The sequence below is a fragment of the Mixophyes fleayi genome, chromosome 7 (assembly GCF_038048845.1).
Source record: "Mixophyes fleayi isolate aMixFle1 chromosome 7, aMixFle1.hap1, whole genome shotgun sequence".
NCBI lineage: Eukaryota > Metazoa > Chordata > Amphibia > Anura > Limnodynastidae > Mixophyes > Mixophyes fleayi.
Genome location: NC_134408.1, coordinates 91,557,066 through 91,574,844, shown reverse-complemented (window position 1 = coordinate 91,574,844; position 17,779 = coordinate 91,557,066). Strand labels below are relative to the sequence as shown.

The following is a 17,779-nucleotide window of genomic DNA, read 5'->3' as shown; positions in this document are numbered from 1 at the left end:
AATCTCCGGGCGTACTCTACAGGGTCTGTAAGTGCTTCCTGGGCAGCCCCTCATGGTGCCTCCAATGAACAGCTGTGTAAAGCGGCCACGTGGTCGTCTGTACACACATTCACTAAGTTTAATGTGTTGGCATCCAAGGATTCAAGTTTTGGAAGAAAGGTGCTTCGTGACGTTTCTTCTGAGCGTTCCCTCCCGTGAGGCAGCTTTGGGATGTCCCCCAAAGAATGGGATTTTTATATTTACGTAAAATCCGTTTCTCTTTGTCCATTGGGGGACACCGGGCGCCCACCCCTAACTCTCTTGCTTTTCCTACTGTTTGACATGTTGTATTGTTGTTAAGAGAATGTTGTTGTTTGTTAATTTAATTTTATTTTCCTGTTTTCTCTCTATCTCTGCTTTCTGTGGGCTTGGTTAAACATAAACTGAGGCTTACAGGAAGTGGTGTATAGAGGGGGAGGAGCTAGGGCTTAGTTAAACAGAAGTTTAAAGTGCCAGTTCACCCTGTCCCTACTCTATACCTCAATGTCCCCGGTGTCCCCCAATGGACTAAGAGAAACGTATTTTATGTAAGTATAAAAATCCCATTTTTGCTAGTTTGCCATTTAAAGGAGAAATTAAGCTCAACAAGCTTTTTAGTATGTGAGGGAATTAATTAATCTAAACTTTTTGTTATGTCGTCACATTGGGGAGGCTAACTAAGAGATTGGTGATAGCAAGAAGAATATCCTCTCCATATAAAGTGATGCCCAATTGTAAGACCAGTGAACTACTGGCCAACAGGATCAGATTGACATCAATCACAAAGGCAAAGATAAGTGGCAACAGTATTAATGGGGACCGGAGGAGAGGCACCTGTACATAGGAGGAAACGTTATGGTTCAAGGAAGATTAGGGGTGGTACCTTACATTTATTAGTGTAATTTATCAGATCAATGGTTCTCCTGGTGTGGAGCGATAGATGAAAGGTTGGATATTATTAAGTCTAGTAGCCATGATCATGGGAAAGATAATAAGCTTCATGTTAAATAAGGAAATGGGCTGATGGCTACCACTCTTTATCCTTGTTTGGGAGGATATTGATGTTGGCTATTGTAGTAGCAGTGTCAAAAAGTTTCCCTCAAAGATTGAATTAAACAGAATTTAAGCTTAGGATAAAGGATACCACTAAATTTCTTAGTATAAAGCAGGCAGTCAATCTGAGATTTTGGGCTGAGCTGGTTTAATTGACTGGAGGGTGGCCAGTATTAAACTATTTGGTAATATGGGCATTTAGAGCAGATGCATTCACAATGAGAATGTTACAAAATTGATCAGGGTTGGCGTTAATATTGAGGGATCGGGGAGATTATACAGTCTAGAGTAGAGTACTTGGAAATTCTGGGTCATATATTGCCCTACCTTTTGAGTTTTCATCACTTTCGAAGGCTGTGCAGCCAAAATAACATTTGGTGGTTGCGACAGTCTGGTATTTAATATCATATTGAAATTGCCTCCCAGGCGTTGATGTCCCTGGGCATGTTTTTACATGTGATGAAAGAGTGTGGCTTAAAAGGGAATTTTCTCTGAATTCAGGTCATAACCACTACATATGGTCGCCATAAGATGGCCAAGAATACCATAATGATAAACCTACCCTCTGATTCTAGGGCTGTAAGAAGGGCTGCATAAGGAACAAAGGGAAGCTTATTGTGGATTAAAATAGCCACCGTCAGTGTTTGGATTGAGCGGAAGAGTGAAAGGTTTGTGACAACAATTTTCCTTGCATATATAGATGGAACCAGGAGTAAGACCAGATCACACTAACCGTTTTTGAGGGTGGCGAGGAGAATCGAGTGCTTACAAGGAGAGTTCAGTCCCTTGACATTTAATGAGCAAAGCTTAAGCGTCACAGATATAGGGGTGAATGACTTTGATTGGTGAAGTCCTCTGGGGTTGCAAAAGATTCTGTCTGAGATGGTGGAAAGAAATGACACCTGTGTAGAGGGGGGAAAAATGTGGTGGGTAGGTGAAAGCAGGAGGTGAGAACTGCTAGACGGTGACATTGTGTGTGGATAATAACGAGGAGAAGGGAGAGGTTTAAGCAGGTGTGTGGAAGGATGAGGAGAAGGGTTAGTGAGGATGTGACAACCACTGGCACAAATTGTAGCGGTAATAATGGGGCAAGCCCAGGAATAACTGGGCACTATCGACATTAAATTATAGAACCTGAATCCAATTTGACAAATGGATTTGATAAAGAACAAAACACAATTAAGTACCTGTGGAACAGAGGGATGAATTAGAATATATTAGTATGGTTGAACATTTCAAACTGTGGCTAGGACCACATTCCCTCAGTGAGTCAGAACGGAAGAAGACAGTAAAAAGACACAATAACAACTATTTTTGGAACTAACCCAGGTAAAATCAAAACACTTGGAAATACTCAGCTCTTACAGTGTTATCCATACCTGTACCTGTAGTAAATGTAGTATGCTATTTCTATTCACAAAAGTAAATGTAGTATGCTATTTCTATTCACAAAGAACATACATGTTCATATATAGCAATATAGAATCTCCACCTCCCCTCAAATATCCCTCACTGTTAATAACACCACAATTTCCTCAGTCTCCTAATCCCGCTGACTTGGTGTCACACTTGACTCCGCCCTCTGATTTATTCCTCACATCACATCTCTCTCCTGGTCCTGCCGATTCCACCTTAAAAACATTACCAGAATGCATTCTTTTCTTATTCAATGTGCTACTGAAACTCTTATCCATTCTCTTATCATCTTCTATCTTGACTACTGCAACCTCCTGCTATCTGGCATTCCCGACGCCCATATATTCACACTAATCTTTCTCTGTCACCACTCCACATCTGCTGCACCACTTTACAAATCCCTGCACAGGCTTTCTGTGTTCTCCAGAATCCAATTCAAATTACTCGCCCTTACCTACAAAGCCCTCAACAACTTTATACATCTCAAATCTCATTTCAAAATCCTCTCACTCCCACCCTCTTAGCTCTGCCTCTGAACTGCGCCTTATGTCATTTCTGGTAACCACCTCTCGCTCCCACCTACAAGACTTATCCCGTGCTGCTTCCCACATATAATTAGGCCTTCCCACAGCCTGCAAATCTTTAGATGTTCTCTAAAAACCCATCTCTTTTTTTAAAGCTTACCTTATCACTGATTATACTATTCATACTAATACACCTTCACAGTTGTCCCAATCTCCACTCTAAGCTACACTCGCTCCTCCTGTTTCAGCTGTGCCCTCTTCCACTTAGAATGTAAGCTCTCTAATGAGCAGGATCCTCCATACCCTTTTTTTTTTTTCATGTCTGCATTTATTTTGCCAGTCTTGTATATTTTTGTTTCATGTATGTCCTGTTTTCCCTACTGTACGGCGCTTCGGAGCACTGTGACACCTTACAAATCTATGATGATAATAATAATATACTCCTATATTATGTATTTAAATAAAACATATGTTGATAGTTCTCATTTAAACATTGCTGCTTATTATCCACTATAATCTCCTTCAATGTTTTATTCCAGCACACAATGGCTGGCTTTTTCACAGTTTGAAATATTGGTAATTCTCAACTTACTGTTAACAATTGTAACTTGGCACCTAAATGTGTCTTATAGTAATTGTGATTCAGTTGTATATATTATCACCCAGCAACACTAAATGTGTATTACAGTAGTTTTTATTCAGTTACAGTATTTATCCAGTTATTATGATAGTTATTATAATCCAATTACATTTATTGACATCCACTTACACTCTCTGGGCCTGATGTTGAGTTGGAAGTACGTCTGTTTGCGTAGTGTAAAGGATGGATATTTACACTGCGCACGCCCACTAAGGGAGCAGGTCTATATGCATCTGACACTTGCTGAAGCACAAACCGCTTCTGATTGGCTGATTGCGAATTCACCTCTGAATTGAATAGGTACTTTCTGCATTGATTCTGCATATATTACAGGATTTGGGGGACGTATTTTAAAAATAATCTTTTTGTAAACTTTTATTTCCATGTGAAGAGTATATTTGCAGTATTATATCACACAATAACGAATGTGTTTTTGCTATCAAAAAAAATATTAGCAAACTTTTCGTGTGCTTATGACCTGGTTGTGTGTTTGTATATGTAGATGTATAGCCCAGCACGGTGGCTTATTGGTTGGCACTTCTACCTCACAGCACTGTGGTCATGAGTTTAATTCCTGATCATGGCCTTATCTGTGTGGAGTTTGTATGTTCTCCCGTGTTTGCATGGAATTTTCTCTGGGTGCTCCGGTTTACTCCCACACTCCAAAAGCATACTGGTAGGTTAATTGGCTGGTATCAAAATTGACGTGTGTATGTGCAAAACTGCGGTATATGCTGCATGTGCAGAGCTGGACTCCTCCAGATGTGAGTGATGCAGAATATGGGCGTGAATTCAATATTTTTATGCTAGCGCTTTTGGCAATTCTGTATTTGGCTAAATCCTCTGTGATTTATAAGTTTATGGTAAATTGATAGGATGTTTCCGTAATAATCTTTAAAGGAGTATAATATAGTATAACAGTTTTCATAAGAAAATGAATGTGGACCTAATAAGAGTGCCTCCATAACAGAGAATCTTTCTTTTATGTCTTTAGTGGAATTGATGGGATGCATTCTTATAAATATTGCTACAGGCCACAAGATGGCACTTTAATAGGTATACAGATGAGTGATTAGCAGGTAATGAGGCCAGTTTCGCTAGCAACAGCATCTTAATGAGCTAAATAATATACTGGAATACCTGTGTATAGGGAGATTGCATTTAGTCATTCATGGGTAAAAAGAAAACATGTATAGCTTGTGAGCAGTACAAATAAATTATTGTACTCCCCTACAGTCACCCTTACCCTCCATTCAAAAAACCTAGGCGAGAGACCTGCAGATCGTTACAGTGGGCATGTCTGGAAGTGAATACTATTATTTTACTGTATACTGCACACAGGCAGTAAATGCTCCTTTCTTCATGTTTTAGTGGAGAAACCCTTTACTTGCTTCTATTTAATAATGACAGCATCCACACACCATGCTGATCGTCTGTTAAGTATCACAGTCTTTTATTAAAGGATATTTTGACCTTTAGGGAGCTTGCTTAATATGTAACCTTTCTGAGACAATAAACATCTTATTAAATGAAGATAACTTTTCTGCCACTGACAGCTTTTGAAAGTTGTGGATTGAGAAGCAAAAGATTCCAATGGGGACTTGCATTTATGACAAGGGTTATGGACTAAACAACAGCAAACCGTCCTGCTGTTTGAAAATGTTGGATTCTTGGACTGAATATCATTTTTCAACTTTTTTGGTCGTAAACATCTTATTAAATAAATCTATTCATAGGATTTCTGCAGAGTTGTTTTTTTTCCTGTTCTTTTTCCTTCCACCTCATTTTTACATATTTACATTTTTGACAGTGCACTTGAATCAGGGGTGAAGACAGACATCGGTACAGACACACCATTGTACTAGAGTAAAATCATTTGCATTAAATGTTGGTGTCAGGTAGAATACATTGAGAGCTGCATTTTTCTAGCATGAAAAGTGCAATGTTCTGAAGCTGTGAATTGATCCTGTAGTGACAAATTGAAGTGAATTTGAGATGCTTTTCCTCTGTAACACAGAAGCGCCTCCGCTCTAAAAAATGTCACATGCTGTTTTAGGGATCATACTGACATTCTTACTGTTTTACTGTTAAAATCATCATTTATCACTAATGTTGCGTTTCTTAATGTTTGGTTACTGAAGGATTATATGGCATAATTACATACATATAAAATGTTAAGCTTTTTGCTGCATCTCAGATTCAAGATTCATATATGTCACTTTCTAGCTGGACACAGGTTAAAATCATAAGCCACATAAATATTCATAATGCAGTTCATATAATATTTGTTTAAGGGGGCCATTTCAAATGTAACTTCAATAACAGGCACTTTTTTCTAAAAATAAACAACAACTGTGCCTTTGTATTGTGTACAATTCCATTGATACACCCATCATTTTGCGTGGCAAATTTAGGACAGATTTCATTTTTTCTCTGGAGACCTCCATTTCTTTACATACACTTTGTTAACACTATCAATGAGTAATCTGATCCATGTAGAGGTTCATTATGAGCTGCTTAATTGTTGTCTTGCTTCTTCTCCTAGATGGACCCCTCCAGCGTACCACTCCTAGCCTGGCACTTTGTGATCCTGCAGGGAGCTTTGAATCCCATGCTGGCATTTTGCAGAGGAGATGTGGTTCATTTCCTTTTGGTAAGAAGAAATTTTTTTTAATTTAAATTTTGAACACTAATTAAAAAAATTCGAATACAACAAGTGATGGAAAAAATACCTCATGTGTAAACATATAACTATCTATTACACTTAAATATATTTTTAAACAACACTATATGGCACAGTAACACAATGACCATATAAGCATCAAGGTCTAACACTGATATGCGTTAACATACCATTTATCCCTTCTTCTTATGGAGCACAGTCACCCAGGCCCAAAGTCGGAGTACAAAAAGTGAGCGCCTTTCCCTTCCACACTTCTGTATTTTGACAGCTTCAGTTTGATAACTCAAGAGTCCTGAGATACTATTATGGTAGACTTACATCATACATCCTGACTTTCTTGGAAAATGTATCCAAGCAGTTGTGGTTATGCACCATCCATCTTATGGTAAAAGCCTTCCTAGCAATAATCAGTTTTCCTGAGGGAAAATACATTTGCGACCATATTTCGTTGTCCAGTAGTTCAAAGAGGCTCAGTTCACTCTTTTTAGGGACAGGTATCAGAAGTTGGAATCAGAGAAACTCTAGCACATTATCCAAAAACGCTTTTAATGATTGAGCACGCTCATATCTAGTGCCAAAAATTTGTGTCTTTGCATAAGTATTTGTGACATTGACTGGTTGACAAAAGATGTGTAACTAAGCTAGGGTTAAGGATTGATGTACAGTAAAAGTCTGAATTAATGTATTATTAGCAACACAAGAAGCCATTTGCAGAATGTCACATCCACTATGTCAGGGATTAGAGTCCTCAACTGTTCTGCAATGGACAAATGGATACAGATAAAGCACTGTTCTAACAACAACTAGTATATAAGTAGTAGTTAGCAATGAAGTTTAGTGGCAAATTCAACATGGCCTGAGCACAGGTGCTTTTAAACTTTCTGCATAAATAAGACTGTTAAAGTCCTAGTTATAGCTTCCTTTGCTAAACATTATTACAGAAAAGAAGCAAAAGAGCCATGCAATAGACTTCTAAACTCAAAGCTATAAGGAGTGAAAGATGCCCCATCAACCAACAGGACCGAATTCTGCTATTCCTTATATTGCCTCTCCTTTTTTTAATAAAGTAGTTTATCTAGTGATTTTCATGCTTCTCATCATAATATCAATTACATATATTTGTTCAAATTAACTCTGGTTCCATCCTGCACTTATATTATTGTTTCCATTGAAATTTTTTTGCTCTGTATCCAGTATATGAATGTATCATTAACAAAAATCTGTTTTTTAAAGGTAAAGAGAGATGAATCTGGAGCAATTCATATAAACAAACAGAAACAGCTTCACCTGCACTATGATCTAATCAACTTCACAGTAAGTATTGTGCGGCCATGTGTCAGTACTTGAGTTATTAGCAGCTGCTGATGTTTGTTTTCCCAAGCCTAATACTGTTCTTCATTGTTTCAGTGGATTAATGCTCGCACAGTGGCACTTTTGGACAGTGCAGAAAAGCTCCATGTGATTGACAGGCAGACTCAGGAGGAACTGGAGACATTGGAGATATCAGATTTTCAGCTTGTATACAACAGCAGCCACTTCAAGTCTCTGGCCACTGGAGGCAATGTCAGCCAAGCTCTGGTAAGTTGCACCCATCAGCTAGATTCTGTGGAAGCATCAAGTTTGTATTCTGCTCTCTACTATAGAATAAAATGAATCCTGACACTTTTCTAGTTCAGCTAAAACATTAAATTTGTTTTCTAAGGGTGACTCCTAGGTCTGGTTACCTGGTGTCCTTTGGGTAGGGATGGTGTTTGTAGTGAGTGAAGTTCTGCTGTTAATAGAAAGTAAACCATAAAAATTTTGCTGCTAATCTGCAGCTTTCTCAGTAGTGAAGGGTTTTCCCACAGGAAGTGGTCATTGTGTATGCCTGAGGTTCAAGTAAAGAATATTATTTAAACTGTAGGCACGGTCCTCGAACAAATGAATGATAGCAAGTAAGGTTTGTGGAAGAGATATATGTTTTGTTAATTGCTTTGTATGTAAGTAGAAGCATTTTATATTAGATACAGTAAGTTACTGGCAATAAATGTAGGGGTGCTGACAAAGCGGAGCAACAGTAGAATAAAGCTTTACAATAAAAATGAGTCTAGTTGCTGTATTCAATAATGATTGTAGGGTTAAGAACCTGGCTATGAGAAGACCGGTAAGAAGGTGATTGCAAGAGTCAATGCTAGAGATTACAGTCCTGATTTTTGTTCAAATATTATCTTACGTAAAATAGGCTCACACACTGCTTACGAGTTGAAAGGCGGAACGGGAGTAGGAATGGTTGGACTGACGTAAGCAATGTACAGTAGGTGCGTGCTGACACAGATGTGGCTGATTCAATTCTGGGGATTCTTAAGTACACTTGGTTTCATATGTATCATTTGCATCAGCTACAGGGCAGCTGTAAGTGCCGACTGATAGTGATGACTGACACACTATAGTCTTTGTTTGGAAAGGTACATGTATCTGTGCCACTACATAGCACAGAACATGTGTATGCAAGTGACATAGACTATAAAATCACATTTGTAGTACACAGGAATAACCTCTTTATTTATGTATTTAATGTAAAATAAAATTGCAGTTTGAGGATATTGCAATTAAGGATCAAATATAGGAAAGAGGTTTATGAGTGTTAGTCGAGCAAATTTGTTATATTTCTTTATAAATGTAAGGATAGTTAGTCAGGTAATCATTGCTACTTTTGATAAAGTTTAAGAATAAGAGGCAAGGGACTAAGGTAATTGAATAACTTGAGAGAAATAAAATCTTACATTATCCAGTGTAGTAACTTGAGAAATGCAGTTTCAGGATGTGCAGATGAAGAATGTTAATGGTTCTCCTCAGATAAAAATCAGAAATGTGTATACAGCCCCTGTTATTAGACTGTTTTTAATTTTTTGTTGACTAGCAATCTTGGAAGAATGAGCACAATGTAAGACTTTGAGACGTAGGTGCGCTTCCAATTAAAAACACCCTAGGGGAGGAGTCTTGGTGGAGGTCTTGGTCAAGGGTCAATGATGGGTTGTGGTTCAGGAGTGGAGAGGTGATCTGAATTCTTGAAGGAGCGTGATAAGGCATCGGCGTGAAGATATTTGGAACCAGGGTGAAAGGTGAATATTAAATTGAAGTTGACAAAGAAGCATGCCCAACGAGCCTGGCGTGGATTCAAGCATTGAGCGTCTCATAGGTAAATGAGATTTTTATGGTCAGTGAAAACTGTAACTGGATGAAAGGTTACCTCGAGAAGGTGACGCCATTCCTCTAAGGCAGATTTGATAGCTAGGAGTCTCTTGTCACCAATTCCATAGTCCCCTTCGCTAGGAGAGAATTTCCTGGAAAAAAATCCACAAGGAAGGTGATCTCTCTTGAAGACCTTTGGAATAGCATGACTCCTACTCCGATAGAGGAGATATCAACCTCCAGGAAAACAAGATTTTTGCTGATCAGGTTGAGAGAAAACTGAAGTGGAGGAAAAGCATTTTTTAGGCAAGAAAAGGCTGCCACAGCCTCAGGTGCTCAAATCTTGGGATTGGCTGACTTCTGACGTAGGGCAGTGATAGGAGCTGTGAGGGTGGAGAAACCCTTAATAAACTGTTGATAATAATTCGTGAACCCCACAGACTTTTGGATAGCGTTTAACCCATGAAGCTGGGGCTAGTTAATGATTGCCGCAACTTCCTCTGGGTCCATCTGTAAACCAGAGCCGGACACCAGATAGCCTAGAAATGTCATCTAGGTACACCAGCACAGAAATATATAAGAAATCCGAAAAAATCTTGTTTACAAAAGACTGAAAAGATACTCATAATGTCCATCATGGTTGTTAAAGGTGGTCTTCCATTCATCCCCGTCTTGAATGCAAATTGAGTTGTAGGTTCCCCCTGAAGGTCAAGCTTGGTAAAGGCTTTAGAACCACTGATGCTGTTGAATGGTTCGGAGATGAGAGGCATCTGTTTTTTTTTTATGGTGATAGCATTCACCTGGTGCTAGTCTATGCAGGAACATAAGGATCCGTCCTTCTTCTTGACAAAGAAGAATCACGCACCAGCGGATAATGATCAAGTGAATCTACTCTGTAAATTCAGCCTTGCTGAAGACGTCTTGGAACAAGGGTAGAGTGGGTTCGGGGAGGGGCTAATGAGGATCTGCAGGGTACACAGGAATGAGACACTGCTTGTGGTAGTGTGGACCTGAGGTGACTTGAGCCTGGACCCAAACTGGGGAGTGTGGGTTTTGAGCCAAGGTAGCCCCAAAATTAGAGAATTAATGTTCTGAGGTCAAACCAAAAATTTAATCCACACTGGATTCAAAACTTCTACCGACAGCTGAATGGGGGAGATGATGCTTTTAATGGAGCCATTAGTTATATGGTTACCATCCACAGTGGTAAGAAACAGCAGCTGTGGTAAAGACTCTATGGGAATATGAGGTTTCGAAACCAGGGCGGAAGAAATAAAGGTTTTTTTATCGGAACCCGAATCCACAAAGGCAGAAGTCACAAAACAGACATAAAAAACTCTGAATTGAAACATGAAGGTGGAGTGGACGTGGCAACTATTAAGTCGGCCTCCCTGATACCGGCGAGGACGGAGCGTTTCCCAGTCTTTTCGGGCAGGTTAAGAGATGCTCAGGGTCACCACAGTACAGACAGAGATTACGCTTAAACCGTCTTTCACATTCCTCAAGAGTCAAATGGGAATGCCCTATCTGCATGGGTTCTTCAGGTGGCGGGTCAGGGTGCTGAAAGCAATGGGCTAGGCGGGGTGCGAAGTGATCGACTCTGATGCATAATGAGATAAGGGCATCTAAGTAAGAGGGCAGCTCCCTGGAGACAAGTTCATCCTTGATGCGGTCCGTGAGACCCTGCCAGAAATTGGCTACAAGTGCCTCGTAGTTCTATATTAACTCTGGTGCCAGGGTGCGGAACTGAACAGCATATTGTCCAACGGGAAGTGATCCATGACGTAGGTTCTGGAGACTAGCGGCTGTGGAAGATACTCGCCTGGGTTTATCAAATATTTTTCGAAAAGTTTCGATAAAGGAGATAAATTTTGCAGGATAGGGTCATTATGCTCCTAGAGCGGTGAGGCCCACACGAGAGCTTGGCCACTGGGCAAGGAAATATTTAATGCCACTTTAGTCCATTCTAAAGAAAATACCCCTGAATTATCCAATTTGAATGGCACATTGGTTAAAAAAAAACCTCTATGGTGGAAGAATACGTAGTGTAAAAGAAGCAAGAGGAGTAGAATCAGAGGTTTAGATGGGATACCACCCCTTGTGCACATTGCAAGTTGGGCTTGATCAGATTCTTTTTGACCTAGGTGGTAAGCTAGGTGGAGCAAGAGGTCGCGGGCAAAGGGTTCACTTGTACCATCTGTAGATATGACCAGAGTATACTGTTTGTAATGCTCCGCTCATTGTTATACCGCAGGACACCTATTCTCCTAGTGTCTCATTGGCTGCTGACCATCAGCCTTATTATTGTTGTTCCTATATCTGTACCACTTACCTGTGGGTTTCATCATCTCTACCCGCTTTACCTGGCTCCCCCACATCGTTCTGCTGTTCACCCACTCATGGGACCACGACCTGCAGGTTGGTGCCGCTAAGACCATACCTCCTTGCGGGGGTTCCTGGTGAAAACCATCTGCCTGTTAGACTCTGCGCCCGTGGGTGGGCCAAGCCATGTTCAGCAGAGCCTAGGGATCTATTTCCAGTAAGCCAACCGTGACACTGTTAATTACAGACTCGAGATGGCTACTTGCTGGAATTGACACAGCTCAATTTGGGTCCGTCGAAAGGAGCTTTGGATTTCACTGCGAGAAACGCAGAACTGCCGGCGAAGCAACAAGATTGTTGAGAATAGTCAGGCGAGTTGAGTTCAAGCTGTGCTGTCAGAGAGGTACATAGGGTGAATCCAGAAGAATGGTCAGGCAGCCAGAGGTCGGCAGTTACTGACCAATACAGTGGCTGAACTTGCCCAATTGGTGCAGTCTTAGTCTGTTGGACGTTCCTTCTCCAAATACCCCTGCCTCTGGGGTTGATTCTGTTCCTTGTTCGCTAAGCCACAGTTTGGCTGGACCTCTGGTTGCAGATTCTGTAGAACCAGCCTGGGTACGTGGACTTGCGACCTCGTTACAGGCTTTGGTTTCTGTTTCTTCCTTATATATGTGTGTATATGTATGTATATATGTGTGTGTGTGTGTGTGTGTGTGTGTGTATATATATATATATATATATATATATATATATATATATATATATATATATATATATATATATATATATATATGTGTATCTGCACTAACAGATAAAACACTGCAGAGTACATCTAATACAAAGGTGGAATGTAAAGTTACAAAAGAATGCACAGAAAAAAAAAATATTCACTTAATGTTAGCTGTTAATAATATAGTCAATGAGTAAACATTTGAAGAAAAAGAAGTATCAGTTTTTTTTCTTCCATAAATACACTTATTATGATGTTATGAAGGTCCACATAAAATTCATATTTCCAGTATCTCCTGATTACAAACATGTTCTAGCATGCGTACACAGCCATGTCACTAGTCATCGGCATTAACAGCAAACCTGTAGTTGGTGCAAGTGATACCACAGAAAAACACATATCTTAGCAATGCCCAAAATTGAATCAGACGTTGCTGCGTGCGCTTGAGCTTGGCTCACCATTACTGTACATTGACTATGTGCATCCCATAGATTGTAAGCTTGTGAATAGGGCCTCTTACCTTATTGTATGTATTATCCAGTGTTGTTTTATTACATTATGTTCCCAGTTGTAAAGAGTTACTGAATCTGCTGGCGCTATATAAATAAATGTTGATGATGCACCAATTCCCCCTCCCCATTCCGCCCATGAAATCGTAGGCTGTAGTAGGGGTCCTTTGCGCTCGAAGATTAATTGAACACTGCTTCGTTTTCTGATGTATGATTGGTTTCTGGGCATGCGCAGTCCGATTTTATGCAAAATGCGGCACGTATCGCCATTTACATGCCTTAATGAATCAGACCCCAATGCTTTTTATATATTCTTTATTGCTTGCATACAAAGGTTCTTTGCTATCTAGTGGCAAGCATACGTGTAGTTTTTAATACCAAGACAATGATGTGACCGTCATCACTATCAGTCGGCACATACACCTACCCTTTAGCTGGTGCAAATGATACGTCTAAAAAAAATTACAGAACTTGAATCTCCCACATCTGTGTCGGAACTCAGTAGACACACCCTTTCTGACCATTGCCAACATTCTTAAACCCCTGTTTCACACTTGAAGTCGTTGCTAGTCATAATTGTCATTTGGACATGATTTGCATACAATTGTGTTCCTTGGTCAAGGTCCAATTCTGAGCATGCGTAGAGTTATTTCACACAAGATACGGCATGCAACAGGGCTTACATTAGAACATGAATCGGGCCCTTGAGGTCCAATATTGGTTTTATTACTTTTTGTATAAATCCCATTGTAAGGAAAAAAGCTGCGAGTTTGAAAAGCATATCATATGTTTGTACTTTGCAGGCTCTAGTGGGAGAGAAAGCTTGTTACCAGTCAATCAGCAATTATGGAGGCCAGATCTTCTACCTGGGAACAAAGGTATATACTATAAGTGTCTTTTTACAAGCTATGTAAAGTATAAACATAATAATGGTGACGTCCAAATATCAACACAATTGTGCTGTAGTCAATGGGTTAATTGTTGTTTGCTTTTTATGTTTCTCTTGCTGCTGCTTTGAGACGTTACACTTCCGCTCTCTCACTCTTTTTGCCATGTCCACATCACTCTATCAGCATATGTATGTGGCTTCCTCCTTTCTAGCCCCTCTCTCACGTTGTTTGTCTCTGCCTCCCACAGTCGGTGCACGCTATGATGCTCAGGAACTGGCGAGAGGTAAGATAATACAATGGAGTGAAATGACAGTACTGACATGTCACACATTGCCTGCTACAGGAATCGCTGTCAAATTTTACCTGTACACATCAGCACACAGATATTTTAGAATATTTTGCTACTGTTTTATTTTATATGAGCAAACTGAATTGTTTCTCTCCCATACAGTTATGAAGCAAAATAAATTGTTTCTGATCTAGTATATGCAGACTTACCTTAAAATGTATTATTTCATTATGCACATGCTTAAAAGTGCTGTGTTTTTTTTTTTGGGTTTTTTTTTTAACCTATTTTACATGCTGGTGAAATATTTGCTCATTTACGACAAAACTTTATAGTTGCATTGCAAGAATTGTGAATAGTTTATTCTTATGCTGTTGATGTATTTGCTTCATGACACCCTTAATTCTACATGAAATGTTCCCCCTGTTGTGTATCCATTATGTCCAATGCTTTTCAACTATTCAAAATACTGTTGATTCACTGCAGAAGAGGCTCCTTGGTAATTATTTACAACTAAATGACATTAACTTTCCAAATATAGATATCTTTGCACATTGAAATTAAGTAGCAAGAGAGAGATTTGCAAATCAGAGAGGTGCAATGTAGCAAAAGTTGTTTTTTTTCACCCAGAGAATTGATCATCTGCTGAAGCAAGATTGTTACAATGAAGCCTTGGCTTTAGCGTGGTCATTCCATGAAGGCAAAGCAAAAGCTGTTGTGGGTATGTTAAATAAATTTGTCTGATATTGGATTTCTTTTTTAACAATTGCAGAAGGGCAAGATAATAGCATATTCTTATGTACACATTGCAAAGTAAAGTATACATACTTCATTCTATTGGACACCACTATTGTATTCTGCTTTTTGTATCTTTGCTGTTTCTCTTGCAATGCTTTATTAATTTTATGATTTACATACCATCTTAGAAATAAACTGACAGGTAATGTTGCTACTAATGTTGTTAATCAAAATGTATACTCGGTAATGTAGTTTCTGATGAATGACGTATTTCATATTTCACTTTCTGTAGGTCTGTCAGGGGACCCAACGAAAAGGAAGAGTGTGGTGGCTGATAAGGTGAGATTTGTTAGTGAATCGTAAAGAATGCTGCACAGGAAACTGATTCTTTCTGTGGTCAAAGACGTAATAGCTAACTTAAAGGAAATACATGAATGTTTAGTTAAAACTTTTAATTTTTAAAATAATTGAGTGCTGTTAGATATTTTGTCTGTCTACAAGCAATAATAAACGTAATGTTTAATGGAGAAATACTTATTTATACAAATTCTGTGACTTACTGTAAAAACAGCATGTTAGAGTATCAGAACTTCTGTTTGCTCTATGCAAATGAACCCTACTAGAGTAAAACAGATAGACATCAGTTGCTACACCTACTCAACATGAGTATATTTTCCTGACTGAGAATTAATGTGGTAAGTAAAAGGAATGTCACAAATGATAGCAAATCTGGACAGTGAACATTTGTTGTATAGATGCGGTGCGATCCACTGTGATCGAATCTGAAAACAAATGTTGGTAAGGAGCGCAAAGTTAATGGGCCTGAGTCATTAAGGAGAGCAAAGCATAAAATAGGAGTAACTCTGCACCTGGGCAAAACCATGTTGCATTGTAGGGGGAGGTAAATTTAAAATGTGGGTCAGATTGATAGTTGGGATCGGGCATGTCCTAGATCAACTTAAAATTTCAGTGTCAAAATAAAGCTATCAAGTTATTTGTGCGCTAGATTAAAAAAACAGCCAGTATTTAACTTATGTGCAAAATAATAAGCTAATTTACACCCCTTGCATTGTAACATGGTTCGGAAAGCATTTACTCCTTTTTTGTGTCTTACTTTCCTTAATGACGCAGGCCCAATGAGTTCAGTTTTGAAGACATTGGGGATGAGTCTTTAAGGAGAGCAAAGCATAAAAAAAGAGTAAATTTGCACCTGGGTAAAACCATGTTGCATTGGAGGGGGAGGTAAATTTAAAATGTGGGGACAGATTTAAAGTTGGGATAGGCCATATCCTAGATCAACTTTAAATTTCAGTGTAAAAATAAGGCTATCAAGTGTTTGTGTGCTAGATGAAAAAACAGCCAGTATTTAACTTATGTGCAAATTAATAATCTAATTTGCACCCCATGCATTGTAACATGGTTTGTCCCAGAGAACATTTACTCCTTTTTTTGCCTTACTTTCCTTAATGACTCGGGCCCATTACGTTTAATTCTGGTCTCATGTGCTGGCATATTGGAGTGTGTGGCCCCAAAAAATGTGGGATGCTCAGTAATGATGAAGATAAACATATTGTTTGGTTGAAGATGAGCACTACCAGTCAGTGTATGTGCTCATATTCTGTCCACATTGACAGGCACCAGTGACAATGAAATTGGCCCGGCCACTTGGTCGGGGAATAGATCAGTTAGTTCTTGTCCAATTTTTCCACTCATGTGTGAAACCAAGTTGAAAAGTGATATTATTACTCACTTCTTGGGCTAAGTGTCAGGATTGCAGTGTTTGCGGTCTACTTAATACTTTGAAGTAACTTCCAAGAAGCGATGGCAACAAAGCAGTTTGAGACCTGAGTGACTGGGACAGGATAGCTAAATTTTTATAATCTACATAAAGCTGGCACTGGAAAACAATGGATGTTATGGGTTTACCAATGAACTTGAGAAAGATAAAGAATGTTTAGAAAGGTGGGATTTAAGCCAGGCAAGTGCTGTAAAGATCAGTAGAATAAAGTGTTTCAAAAAGACTCATCTGCAATGTCCAAACCAGCAAACATACTGAGCACTATTAGAATGGAATAACTGAATCAAGGGAAGGTTTCTTAGAAGTGTGTGATCAATACATGTAAGATATGAGTGAATCATGTGGGCCAGTTGTGGCATGTGAGAATGAAAGAACAGGCTCTCTTCCTCAGTTACTGGGGATAAGTGAGAGCGTGGGAGGGTTAGAGCAGGACTAGGGGATATGGTAGAAAGTTAATATGTAGAATTGAGGAAGGAAATTGATGCTGAGGGATTTTGATGCATACATAACTATTTCCTGTTGATGTTTATTTTTTAAATAAATTTCTTTATACAGTACTGCAAATTCTTGAGTTAGGAAAGAAGTGGGGGCTCAAGTGGTATATCATGGAATAAAAGGTGGGCTGTGGTTTGAAGGAATAGGTATTAGAGGTTAATTATGACTGCTTAGCTGGTAAAGGGCACAAATAAAATTAATTTATAACGAGAAGATCTACATTGGAGCAAGGTTTCCTCCCACTATACTGTAAGTAATTTCCTCTTGAGTTTCCATGTTGAGGTTGTATGCCAGGAATGGGGTTTTAATATACCGTGGTTGAGTAGTATTGACACCAACAGTTGATAGGACATTTTTATGTTCTAGTTTAGCTGCTGGAAGAATAGAGAGTACTGGTAAAGTTAAGAATATAGGGATATAGAAGATAAGGTAATTAGCACATGCTTGGCCAAGGTCACTTCCAGGATGATGGACTGCTTGTTAAAGAGGGTGCTAGTTGTTGTTCC

At 39.2% G+C, this 17,779-nt stretch overlaps 1 protein-coding gene across 3 annotated transcripts in view; it reads left to right on the top strand.

Annotated features, from left to right (window-relative positions):
- Nucleotides 1-17,779, top strand: part of VPS8 (VPS8 subunit of CORVET complex) — a 361,642-nt gene that overhangs the window by 192,227 nt on the left and 151,636 nt on the right. For 2 of the 3 annotated variants that reach the window (XM_075180095.1, XM_075180094.1), the window contains exons 13-19: nt 6,197-6,304; nt 7,568-7,648; nt 7,742-7,912; nt 13,870-13,944; nt 14,204-14,239; nt 14,873-14,963; nt 15,273-15,319. In XM_075180095.1, the coding sequence (XP_075036196.1) occupies nt 6,197-6,304; nt 7,568-7,648; nt 7,742-7,912; nt 13,870-13,944; nt 14,204-14,239; nt 14,873-14,963; nt 15,273-15,319 (609 nt within the window). Of the gene's footprint in view, nt 1-1,720; nt 1,740-6,196; nt 6,305-7,567; nt 7,649-7,741; nt 7,913-13,869; nt 13,945-14,203; nt 14,240-14,872; nt 14,964-15,272; nt 15,320-17,779 lie in introns of those variants that run through there. The other variant, XM_075180096.1, reaches the window with a different exon arrangement.